Raw genomic sequence first — 13796 nt, 5'->3', positions numbered from 1 at the left:
AATACAGTGGAACCCCCCCACAAGTCACCCCATTTTGCAAACTACACCCCTCAGGGAATTCATCTAGGGGTATAGTGTACATTTCAAACCCCCAGGGGTTTCACCAATTTTGGTACAACTGGGATGTGAAAATGGAAAATTACATTTTTTTACACAAACATGCAGTTCTGGCTCAAAATTTTTCATTTTCACAAGGAATGAAGGAGACAAAGCACCCCAAAATCTGTGCCCCAATTTCTCCCGAGTACGGCAATGCCTCACATGTGACCAAAAAATACCAGTTGGGTGCATGGCAGGACTTAGAAGGGAAGGAGTGATTTTTGGATTTTGCAGCTCAGATTCTGGTGGAATTTTGGTGGGTGCTATGTCGCATTAGCAAGACCCCCCAAGCACCAATACAGTGGAACCCCCCCACAAGTGACCCCATTTTGCAAACTACACCCCTCAGGGAATTCATCTAGGGGTATAGTGTACATTTCAAACCCCCAGGGGTTTCACCAATTTTGATACAAGTGGGCAGTGAAAATGGAAAATTACATTTTTTTACACAAACATGCAGTTCTGGCTCAAAATTTTTCATTTTCACAAGGAATGAAGGAGACAAAGCACCCCAAAATCTGTGCCCCCATTTCTCCAGAGTACGGCAATGCCTCACATGTGACCAAAAAATACCAGTTGGGTGCATGGCAGGACTCAGAAGGGAAGGAGTGATTTTTGGATTTTGGAGCACAGATTTTGGTGGAATGAATGGTGGGTGCTATGTTGCATTACCAATACAGTGGAACCCCCCCACAAGTGACCCCATTTTGCAAACTACACCCCTCAGGGAATTCATCTAGGGGTATAGTGTACATTTCAAACCCCCAGGGGTTTCACCAATTTTGGTATAACTGGGATGTGAAAATGAAAAAAATAATTTTTTTTACACAAAAATGTACTTCTGGCTCAAAATTTTTCATTTTCACAAGGAATGAAGGAGACAAAGCACCCCAAAATCTGTGCCCCCATTTCTCCAGAGTACGGCAATGCCTCACATGTGACCAAAAAATACCAGTTGGGTGCATGGCAGGACTCAGAAGGGAAGGAGTGATTTTTGGATTTTGCAGCTCAGATTCTGGTGGAATGAATGGTGGGTGCTATGTGGCATTAGCAAGACCCCCGAAGCACGGTGAAATGATGAACCTAATAATCCATAGATGTGTGGTATATTTTGAAACACTCCTTTATACATAGGCCGGGTTTGTCGGGGCAAGTTTCACAGTGGAAAATAGTTTCCTTTCTTATTCCCTTTTTATAGCAAACTTTGCACCTTTTTTGTGTCCTGCCCTTTCTTGCAGTGGAGGGGATTTCGTTGGGAAAATGCTGCCCTGGTACAATACGGGGGCCAGTACTAGAAGTACTGGGGCCCTCTGCCTGCTGATTCCCAAATGTTAGGCTCTTTATGACTTCCTCTTGAAAGTGCATAAATGTCCCCCTCTGGCCGGTAGAACGGAATAGCACGTAAGCGTTATACAGTGCCATCTGGATGATATACACGGCCAGCTTCTTGTACCAGATATTTGTTTTCCGCAGGGCACTGTACGGCTTCAGTACCTGATCTGAAAGATCCACTCCGCCCATGTACTTATTGTAATCTAGGATACAATTTGGTTTTGAGGTGTGGGTACTGGTACCTCGTACAGGGATGGAGGTGGTACTGTCTCCATGAATTGTTGTCAGTATAAGGACATCCCTCTTGTCCTTATATTTGACCAACAACATATTTTCGGTGCATATTCCCCTGCTTTCACCCCTTCTCATTACTTGGGCAATGTGCGTTTTGGGGAGGCCTCTTTGGTTCTTGCGCACAGTACCGCAAGCTGCTGTACCTCTTGAACCAAGGGCCTTAAACAGGGGGATGCTGGTGTAAAAGTTATCCACATAGAGGTGATAACCCTTATCCAGGAAGGGGTGCATTAAATCCCAGACAATTTTTCCACTAACACCTACGAGGGAGGGGGGGCATTCTGGTGGTTCAATTCTTGAATCCTTCCCTTCATATACCCTAAACTTGTGGGTGTACCCTGTGGTGCTTTCACACAGCTTATACATTTTTATGCCATACCTTGCCCTCTTACTGGGAAGGTACTGGCGGAATTTAACCCTTCCTTTAAAATGTATAAGGGACTCGTCGATACTAATACATTTATCAGGGATGTATAGCTCTGCAAATTTGGCACTGAAATGATCAATGACCGGCCTGACTTTGAATAGCCTGTCAAAGGTGGGATCATCTCTGGGTGGGCACTGTGCATTATCGGTGTAATGTATAAATTTATGGATTGCCTCAAAACGAGCCCGGGGCATGGCCATACGGTGAAATGGGGTGCTGTACAGAACATCTGTACTCCAATATTGCCTAATTTGTGGCTTTTTTACTATGCCCATATGTAACACCAGACCCCAAAACGTCATCATCTCTACTGCATCTACAGGGGTCCACCTAGCAAATGATGACGTGGGGTTTTGAGCAATAAACTGCTGGGCATATAAATTAGTTTGGTCCACCATTAAATTTATAAAATCATCAGAGAAAAATAATTTGAAAAAGTCAATTTCTCTGAGACCTGTTGAATCAAATTGGATTCCTGGGATGGCCAAAAACTCAGGAACCTGGGGCTCAAAATTGTCTGGTGGTGGGGTCCATACGAGATCAATTATTGGGGGGGGGGGTCTCAGCTGCTCTACGGGGGCGTCTTTGAGGGGGTCCCTCATCATCAGAGGAGGAAGAGGAGCTTAAGACAAATCCTTCAAATTCCCCGCTTGCCTCACTGGCTGTGTCAGAGTCAGATGCAAGCATGGCATATGCCTCCTCCACCGAATACATTCTCCTGGATGACTGGGACGACATTTGGGATGACATTTGGGATGCCATTTATATTTTTGTGTTACTGGTAGTGAAATGTTTCAACACGTGTATAGTGTAGGGGGGGGTACAAACTTTATTTCAACCCAGGGGGTATGTAGTGTGTAGTGTGTATGTAGTGCAGAAAAAAAAAATACAAAAAAAAAAAAATTGAAGGGTTCAAAAAAAAAAAAAATGGAAGGGGTTAAAAAAAAAAAAAAAATGGAAGGGGTTAAAAAAAAAAAAAATGGAAGGGGTTAAAAAAAAAAAAAGGTCCTGCGCCAAAAATTGAGCACAGATGTTGGTCAGTAACGTCCGTCACTGAACAGCGCTCAAAGGCAACAGGAATTTGATCAAAAAAAAAAAAAAAATAGATCAACCCTGTGCCGAAAAAGCTGATCAGTGATGTACGTCACTGATCAGTGCACAGTGGCCACAGGACACACACAAAATCACAGTGTGTGTAAAAAAAAAATGTAAAAAAGACCCCACAGCACTCACAAAAAATAAAAAAAGGTGATCAGTGATGCGACACTGATTACCAGTGAGGGGCAGCAGGTGCACAACCTTTGGTGGTACTGACAGGTATATATAAAAAAAAAAAACCTCTGTACCCCCAAAAAGTTGCTGATCACCTCAGATATAGTGATCAGCACAAAAGGCGGGGGCAGCCGACACAAAATTTAGCACTCTCTATCACTATCTCTCTCTATCTCTCTATCTCTCACTATCTATCACTCTATGACACTGCAGCAGTTATATAAAAAATATATAGCACAATCTGTCACTATCTCTCTCTCTCTATCTCTCTCTATCTATCTATAGCTCTATCACACTGCAGCAGCACAAAATATAGCACTAGGCCTCTCTATCTCTCTCTATCTCTCTCTATCTCTTTCAGTTATATAAAAATATATAGCACAATCTGTCACTATCTCTCTCTCTATCTCTCTCTCTCTATCTCTCTCTATCTCTCTCTATCTCTCTCTATCACACTGCAGCAGCACAAAATATAGCACTAGGCCTCTCTATCTCTCTCTATCTCTCTCTATCTCTTTCAGTTATATAAAAAATATATAGCACAATCTGTCACTATCTCTCTCTCTATCTCTCTCTCTCTATCTCTCTCTATCTCTCTATCTATAGCTCTATCACACTGCAGCAGCACAAAATATAGCACTAGGCCTCTCTATCTCTCTCTATCTCTCTCTATCTCTCTCTATCTCTCTCTCTCTAACTCTCTCTCTATCTAATAAATCGCAGCAGCACAAGATGTCACAGGATGTCACAAGATGTCACAATATCAATGATCAGGTAAGGGTTCTGGTCAGTATAGGCGGCAGGTGGGGCACGGTGACCGCACTGCACGCTATTCCAGACCGGAATGGCGTCTGCAGTGCAGTCACCGTTAGTTTAAACCCCCCTCCATGGCTGTGATTGGTCCGTCGGTCCGACGGACCAATCACGGCCTTTGGGGGCGGGCGGGGTGAGGTGGGGTGACACCAGTGTCACCCTTACACCCCGCGGTGATTGGTGCTGTACTTTACAGCACCAATCACCTCCGATCCCGTGTCACCGGCGAACGTTATTCGCCGGTGACACAGGAAAACGCTGTGAATGGCTGTTCACACTGAACAGCCAATCACAGCGATCGCCGACGGGGGGGCGGCATCGCAGCCCCCCCTGGGCATGCAGGGACATGTCTGCTGTCAGGGACAGCAGACATCGTCCCTCTGTCACTGCGTCTCTAGACGCAGTGACAGTTTTAAGCCATGACGTATATATACGTCAACGGTCGGGAAGTACTTCCCGGCCATGACGTATATATACGTCAATTGTCGTGAAGGGGTTAAACACCAATTAGAAATTGGCGCGAAACAAGAGTTTGCTATATATATATATATATATATATATATATATATATATATATATATATATATATATATATATATATATATATATATATATACACATATATATATATATATATATATATACATATATATATATATATATATACATACATACATACATACATACATACATACATACACACACACACATATATATATGCAACGGGGGTCTGGCACTCCAATGTAGCTATTCCAAGCTGCAGCCGGTGCCTTCACTGAGGGGTAAATACAGCGACAGGAGGTGCGGCACTCGCGGCTTCGTTGTCAGAAATTAACACACCTTGAGACGGTTTAAAGTGATCACTTTAAACCGTCTCACGGTGTGTTAATTTCTGACAACGAAGCCGCGAGTGCTGCACCTCCTGTCGCTATATATATATATATATATATATATATATATATATATATATATATATATATATATATATATATATATATATATATAGATATATATATATATATATATATATATATATATATACATATATATATATATATACAGTGCTGTGATGTTTATTTTCTTCTGCATCTGCACAATATACATGACTAATGTGATGCCTATGTTATAAATTCCAAATGCAATATGACCATGTGTGAATTCATCCCTAATCGTACAAGTATGTTTCAGTGTGTTAAATGTTATTTTATTGTGAACAATGGACTGTCTGCAACTTGTAGGAACTACCTATATTTATTGGATGTGCGGTTTTCCATACCATTACAGAATCGGCCAAATCATTATGGAAACCACAAAGTCTAATTAAACAAATGTGTTTAACTAAAAAAATAATAATTGCTCAATCTTAGGGAACAGGAAAGTCAACCGCACAAAGTTTAGTAGACAACCCACCTCTTATAATACAGACAGCAGCGGGGAAGGGTACCTTAAGGCCCATACACACTAGGCGATGAGTGTAAAGTAGCTCATTTATCTGGCTTTGCCTACTTTGAGCTCAAAATCTCCTAGTGTGTATGGGTGGGTGATGAGTGCTAATGCGTGTTCCTGCATCATCGCTGGCCGCCGCTGTTTGTCGCCTGGTTTTATAGGACGAGTGACACTTTCCACGGTCTCCTACTGTGGAAAGTGGTCGCCCCCCCCCAACTCACGTTAAAATCACTGGCCCAGTTAAAAATCGCTCGTGTGTATGCAGCGATTTTCGGCCAGCGATTTTCACATGATCGTTCAGGGGCAAAACCACCCAGTGGGCGCACCTTTACATACATTGATTATTAGATAACAACAGTCACAGAAAGTCATCGTGCAATTTCACATGGGTTTGGAAAATAGGAAAGCTACATTAAAAAACTTCCCGTTCCAATTAAATAGCAAATATAACTAAATTAATGGCAAATCAATTATTTATATTCAATTGTCACCACAGAGTGTAGACAGGGCTGTACTTAGAACAGACATTGAACAACACTGCAAAAAGACAGTACACCATGGTGTAAGTACAGAGGCAGATGTATTAAGCCCGAACAAGAGATAAATGTCCAGCCAATGAGCTCCTTACTGACTTCTTTCAAACACAGCCTGTAACATGGCAGTTAGCAGGTGATTGGCTGGACGTTTATCGCTCTTTATCACACTTGAATTTATATCTTGTTAAGGCTTAATACATCTGGCCCATAGCATGAAAATACAAAAGCAGCAGGGAGGAACGAGGATGGGGGGCAAGGAGGGACTAAAAACGGGGCTGTGCTATTGAATACACTCATTATTAATAAGATAATGTAACAATGGGCCCGATTCAGCATCGAATTTGCAACGTGAACTCCCGCCTTGCAAATGAAAGTGCACGGCTGCGAATCTGTTTGCAGCTGAGCAAATATGTCACCATCAAATGATTTTCCCACTGGTCACCACCGACCGCAGGCTCTGACTAGCCCTGGACTTACTCCTCTGCTGCGATTAAATAAGCCTGATCGAAGCCTGAATTGGGCCCAATGTCTGCGCATGATGAGGCCAAGGCCAACGCGCTAGCTCCTGCTAGATCATCCGCCCCTACTACAAACCAAATATACGAGCTCACGCCGGGCGATCAGAAATAAGTAGAGCTGTCCCTTAAATAGCATCCAAATGTCATCTCCCAGCACAGCAGTCAGGAGGATGGCTAAATATATCCAGCATTACCCAAATAGACCCATTAGCTTTCATTATTAATGCATCCGCTGCTGTCTGACACTAAGTGTCCGAGGCCGAATAGATGAGCTATAATTTACACCGATCCTCCTGATTCATCACATGGTTCCTGCTGCAATATAATAATGTATCACTGGCCTGCCAAAACGGAAATTAGTTAGGGCTCCTGTATTGGCCGGTTGTCCCACGTCGAATGGGGGAAACGTTACATAATAACCGCCTCCGCGGCGTGCAGACCACCCCACTCTAATACATGCGCAATAGTAATACAGGGTCTCGTGTCCACACGGGATAAATAGGACTAAGGTCACAACATGAGGGATGGGTGGCGCATTTTTAAAAGTCAGTAATAAAGGAACATATGGTGACATGGTGCGAACCCTTTAAAGAATGTGAATACTTACGCCTCCCAGCATGCCCTGCAAAACTCGTGTCCACAGGGGATCTCCACCGCATCTTCAAACACAGAAATGCCGCACATGCAGATGCCACACTGTGGGCAGATAGAGGGAGATAATTACATTCTGCTGAGAAACTACAATTAAGACCATCATTAACAATACACGCTACCGCGGGTCATTAACGAACCCACCTCTCGCCTGAACATCCAGTCAAATCGGACAATATCGGCAGTGACTGAATGTTTGGCTGGGGTTCCCGGTGGTGCTACTGAATTCACCACTAGATCATTCGTTCTGCACCACCGCCAATATGGTTACCGATAGTGGAGGTGAAGCACATTGTATAGTGTGTACACACCTTATCATATGTAGGCTACATTCAAAAGCCATAAGTATTTACCCTGCACAGAAAAAATATATACAAGTGGATTTGCTTCCCTTGCATAGCAACATGGTTTTCCAGACACCAAAAAAAAGTTCCTTACTTTACTTAAAAACCTCAATCATGCCCTAAGTTCCTGATCTCTCTTCCCTCCGAGGGACATAACCCAACACCCCTTCCCCCAGAATAGGTATATTATAATAATTATTTTGTGTCCAAAATGCAATGGGAATTGACCTCTCCTGCTAAGATTGTTCTTGAGCATTTACCTCTTGCGTCCCAATAAGTCTTGATAGGGTAAAACCACTTCTACAAACACGTATGCCTTTAGATGCTCCTAAATGCCTTCACAGTTGACCTGTGGCCTATACTATGAGGAGATTACGGCTTTCACTTTGCCTATACCAGGTGGAGGTTACCGTCTTCACTTGGCCTACACCAGGGGTGGAGGTTAATGCCTCAGCCCCAGACAACACCTGTGACACTAGCTGTCAAAACTCTCTAATACACTTTTCTTATCTTTTGTCCTTTGTCTCTTCCTTTGTTATTACTTTAAATCATCAATTCCTCTGTATGCCCTGCTCCCTCAATTCCCACACCCCTTTGCCATTGTTACCCCCTTTTTTTATGTTGTTTACCCCCTTGTTATTAAGATGAAAAATTTGAAATAAAGATTGAATGTTGAAAAAAAAAAAAAACCTCTCTAATACCCCATTCTCACTGCTGCAAAAACAAGGGATTTTGACAGGGCAAGTGGTAATTTTCTGTGGTGTGTCTCAGTGTGAATGGGTGAGAGTGAAATTCCTGGGTGTAATGCCACGGGAATTGCACACAGGTTTTTGGGTCAGGTTATTCCTGAATATTATACAGGTGTCCACCAGTGTGAACAGGCGCTACCGGGGTTTTTCACACAAGACGTGGAAAAAGCAACCTGATTGGGTAATGACATTAGGTGACATGTGGAGCGGTTTGCTGTGAGGGGAGGAGGTAATAAAGAAGCAAGTGACTGGCACTGTCAAGGATTCGCCAGTGTACTACAACATATCAAATATACGGTCTGCCCGTGGCATCCATAAACCCAGCAACAGGTTGTGAATGAACTTAAAGCACTTCGTAAGAAGTACTACAAGATGCATGATCTCAAGAGTGGTGGTGCCCAATCAAATCAAACAATCAAAGCTGCTCTTTCAACAGCCAATAAAAGCTGCTCTTAGATTCCTCACACTTGTTGGCAGGGCAGACCCAGGAACCAGCGTGAACGGAGCAGACCCGGGAATCTCCCGGGTCCAAGGTGCAGTGTGAAGGGGGTCAGTGAGCTGAGATGATCTGTGCTCCAGAAAAAACACGGGATCAAAACCCGGGATTTTGCCGGGGTGGCAATGAGAGAACATGGTATTACATTGCTTCACTTTCAGTCTTTTCAAATATTTTCCTTTTACTAAACGGGCGACATGCAGCAAGGAGTTGAAATGATTACTTAACGCTTGGCTGAGTCCCCATTCTGGCTGGAACCCAAAAGCGTTAAAATTAATGTCCTTTTTTTTCTGAGCAGTTCCATTATTATTGATGATTGCATAACGCTACAGCTGAATATCTCGGAAGCCCGGCGAGTCTGATATAAATAACACAAAAAAACGATTATACTTCACTTCTTCGGAGCAGTCAAAAGGCTTTTTATGAGCTCACAGTATGGAGACAAATTTGGAAATGCAATAATTAATGAGGCTGGAAACACTCGCTCGAATTTACTTGGGGGAGGGAATTCTTTATAAGAGATAAGAAAAGAAAAGTTGAAATATTTACCTCAAGCTAAAGGGACAGGACTCATTATTTCCTTAGTCATGCCAACTGATCTGTCCTCATAAAACTGTTGCTGTTATTGCCCCCAAACCCTCTTTTTGTTGTGTCAGATCCCTTGCACCTCTGCTTGCGCCTTTGTTGCCCAAATTTGCGTATTAGTCATAACTGAATGGAAAAAAGGGCTACAATAACAGCGGGCGCATCTTTATTTCACGCCAAGTTCATTGTGCACCGTATACAGGCAAATATTTAAGCGTTACGTATAAATTGAATCAGTGCAGCCACGTGAAGCTAATTTCTCACATTAATTTGCCAGTAAGCCGCAAATTTAGGCAAAATGCACTACACATACACACAAGGCATATTGCGGCTAATTGTATGAGAACACATCTGTATTGCTAAATGTATTCATTTAAAAAGGACATTTACTTTGTTGTATATGTATGTAACATAACAGTTAGGGGTAGATGTATGAAGCAGTGATAAGGGAGAAGTGATACAGTGCCTTGTACTTTATCACCAACCAATTAGTTCCTGACTGTTAAGTTACAGGCTGGGTTTAAAAAGGGACAGTTAGGAGCTGATTGGCCGGTGATAAAGGACCAGCCACTTTATCACTTCTCCTCCCTTATCACTGCTTTATACTTTATGCTTCGTTTGTAAGGCACCTAGAGAGTACATTGCAGTCAGTAAAGGTGCCCATACAGTAGGCGATTCACATGCGATTTGGGCTCTTTTTCTTGGATTACAGCAATCAATCGCATGAATAGCATCCAAATCGCATTTGATTGAAAGCAGGTCCAATGCAATGCTTGAAAACAGGGTTGCTACAAAGGATTTGGTTATAGCCCCAGGGAGACAATTGCATGACGTCATTTATCACAGGTAATTGGAAAGTTGGCAAAATGCCAGTACATCCATTTAAGATGACTGTGGGGAAGACAGAGGGGGCTAGGAAACGAAGGCCTGAACAGTTTATGGCACACGCACGGTCATTGAGCCACCCCGGGGGTGCACGTTTTAAAGATATCCATAGTTCCACACAGATGGTTAAACCAATTACCTGAGGTACTAATTAAGTCACCTGTGGCTAAGCATGGAAATACTTAAATCATGGACCATGGTGCCTTGAGGACCACACTTCAGAACCTCTGGTCTATGGGCAAGTGGGACCCCAGATACCTTGCTGGGTACGGTCAGTTACGTTGTGTTTTTTTGTGGAACACGCAATGCATGGAACGCACCAGAGTTGTTTCTATGTCCCCGGGAGTCAGACTGATTTCATCTGGCGAGGTGACGGAGGAACGCGTGGTGCGTGGGGTACGTGGAGAAGGCAGCGTGTCCCAGGCGTTGTACCCACTTGGAGGTGGGGTTGGCATTTGGACTCCTGACCGTTGGCAACAATTCTCTGGACTGCACATCCAATCTTCTAGTAACTTTTCCCTGTCCCAATCTATGAAAAAAACACAATACTTTTTAAGCAAACAGAATCATTTATTTTGGATACACCCTGAGCTTAGATGCACTCTAAAAAAAATATATATATATTTTAAATAAATTATAAACTAAAATCAGAGCAGACATTGAAAGCTCGGCTCCGACGTTTTGACATAAGTCACAATTTTCAAAAATATTCCCAAAAATACTCTGACTCACGCAAAAAAAAAACCTGTGGTAAACTGGAGGTATAAAAAAAAAAGTAACAGATTGCAATGAAGGTGTGGTAACCAATAGAAATTTCACTGTGTTGGGGATACCATATGCTGCCCTGCGGCTCTGTATGCCACAGGACAGAATCGTCAGGAATTGCAATACTGCTATATACGGCCATGAGAAGATCAATCCTCTGGGATATTTAAGAAGCAATAAATGAATGAAAGCAGCAGCTGTTCAGTGTTTCCAGACCTTTTATTACATTATATTTAATATCATGACCAGCAGAATTCCATCGTCACGGAAACTGCTTTGCTTTCAGGTTTGTATCAGTTACAAGATATTATTTTTTCACTACTGTGTTAAACACTCATTGTTTAGCGGGTGTTTCCAACAGAGTACACCAGTACAAGCACCTGAGAAGTGCGCATGCGTGGCAATGTCTGGCAACCCCAGGCCCTTCTTACACTCCAGACCACACTAATGCCCAACTCTCCATCACTATTTGTGTACCAGGCCCTTGTTACACTCCAGACCGCACTACTGCCTGACTCTCCATCACTATTGTGTACCACGCCCTTGTTACACTCTAGACCGCACTACTGCCTGACTCGCCATCACGATTTGTGTACCAGGTCCTTGTTACACTCCAGACCACACTACTGCCTGACTCTCCATCACTATTGTGTACCAGGCCCTTGTTACCCTCTAGACCGCACTACTGCCTGACTCTCCATCAATATTTGTGTACCAGGCCCCTGCTACGCTTCAGACCGCACTACTGCACGACTCCCCATCACTATTTGTGTACAGTGTGTACCAGGCGCTTGTTACACTCCAGGCCACACTACTGCCCAACGCTCCATCACTATTTATGCACAATATGTACCAGGCCCTTGCTACGCTGCAGGCCATGCAGCCTATTAACTTGAAACTCTTCATGACTCTGCTTTTGCCAGACCCTTTGCTACCACAGCTGCCTGCTCTGTTTTCAGAACCTGAATCTGTATCGGACCCCTCTAATTTCTCGGTTTTACAATACTGCACCTGCCTATAATTATCTAGCTACCCAGTACGAACATATCTTCCACCAGGGCTGGCTCCTTGCACCTGCTAGAGCGCCTATAAGCCCCAGCTTAAAAAAATTACAATACTGAGGTAAAATTGAATTTCCAAGAAGATTGACCTTTCCAATCATTTGCACTCAACATCCCTGGTCTATGAAAGCAGTAGATTCAGTTTATCTGGTGGCACAGGCTACACACGCCAGCCATGGTTGTGCCACAAGGGTGCAACTCTACAACTCCATTTTGTGTTTTAAAGTAAATAAACACCGACAGAAACTTGACTGCGGGACGTACGCTCCGTACTTGACCTTTTTTGTCTAAAATTAGCCCCCTCCAGTACAGAACATAATATATAACCACAAAATAATCTAGTGTGAACGAGACTTGACTTTACAATAACACTTGACACGTTAAACCATCTGCTGGAGATTTCAAGTCTCTGAAGACAGATGGGAACGCGGCTGCCAGGAGCCGTTATAAATACTTATTAATAACGTTTATCAACATTGACTGCTAATCATTACAGAATTCTCAGTGACAGTCTAAATAGAACTGCTAATAATGGCAATTAATATAATGTCTTCCATAAAGTGCCGCCGAGTGGTAATCTCGAGAGCGTGTTTTCAGTGCACTTGCATTTTTTCATTACTAAAGAACCCCCATATGTGATCTATAGGAGAGCTTAGAGGCTCGTTCTTGCCCACAGATCAAATTTAGATTTTAAATCTTAAATGGCAAATAAATTCTTTGCTGAGCCTCTACAAATATCGAACCTGTGGGCTACAGGGCACAATATTCTCTTCTCAAGTAAAGGTTTCAAGATCATTACCCAGAATGCTATAGGGCTTTCGTGTTCTCTTGCATTGCTCGAGCAGTGAAGACACTATCAATATGGCTGACAATCTCATAGGTAACAGAAAAGGTATGCACAGATTGGGCATTATCATATAGGCAAGAATAAAGTTAAAAACCCAAAAGTAGACCATAGGAAAAGTCACATTCAACACACAATTTTATACCAAAGGTACAACGAGTAAAAAAAAAATGTTTAAATTGTTTTACAAAAACCGTTGCACAGGTGAAAGCATTTACCCACCAAACACTTTTTACACATTTTTTCAATTTATGCCCATTGTATATTTAATCGCGGCTTCTACATTAATGCCTCGATAACGAATCTATTTTAGGCACCAATTAGTTTTATTTGGAACAGAACTATATTAGCAGACAGGTAATAAATTATCACAAACGCCAGAGTGTTCTTATACTGAACAGACAGACTCCTGCGGGGCAACCGTACCCAGAATAACCTTCGATGCTCCGAGCCTGTGGCAAGCGGATAAACAGGAAAAGTCTAGTGTATCTGCTGCCCTTCGTATAATCAGGTATTCACGTTCAATCACAGAATCCACAACCAGAGAACACTTGTTCAGGAAAGATGAATGATAAAAAAAATTTCTTTTTGAAACAAAAAGCTCCAGATTCTAGAGGAGGAACTGAAGCCATCCGGCTGGTGAGGAACCAAAAGAGATTTACACCGCATGAATTTGCGG

General features: G+C 42.7%; 1 protein-coding gene across 2 annotated transcripts in view; it reads right to left on the bottom strand.

Annotated features, from left to right (window-relative positions):
- The window catches only part of ANKIB1 (ankyrin repeat and IBR domain containing 1), a 114494-nt gene that overhangs the window by 27611 nt on the left and 73087 nt on the right, over nt 1-13796 (bottom strand). For both annotated transcript variants that reach the window (XM_083189425.1, XM_083189426.1), the window contains exons 6-7: nt 10768-10976; nt 7345-7433 (exon numbers count right to left, since the gene is read on the bottom strand). In XM_083189425.1, the coding sequence (XP_083045551.1) occupies nt 7345-7433; nt 10768-10976 (298 nt within the window). The remainder of the gene's footprint in view (nt 1-7344; nt 7434-10767; nt 10977-13796) is intronic.

The sequence above is a fragment of the Crinia signifera genome, chromosome 5 (genome assembly GCF_055691185.1).
Source record: "Crinia signifera chromosome 5, ASM5569118v1, whole genome shotgun sequence".
NCBI lineage: Eukaryota > Metazoa > Chordata > Amphibia > Anura > Myobatrachidae > Crinia > Crinia signifera.
The sequence above is the reverse complement of the archived record's forward strand: the minus strand, read 5'-3'. Positions and strand labels throughout refer to the sequence as shown.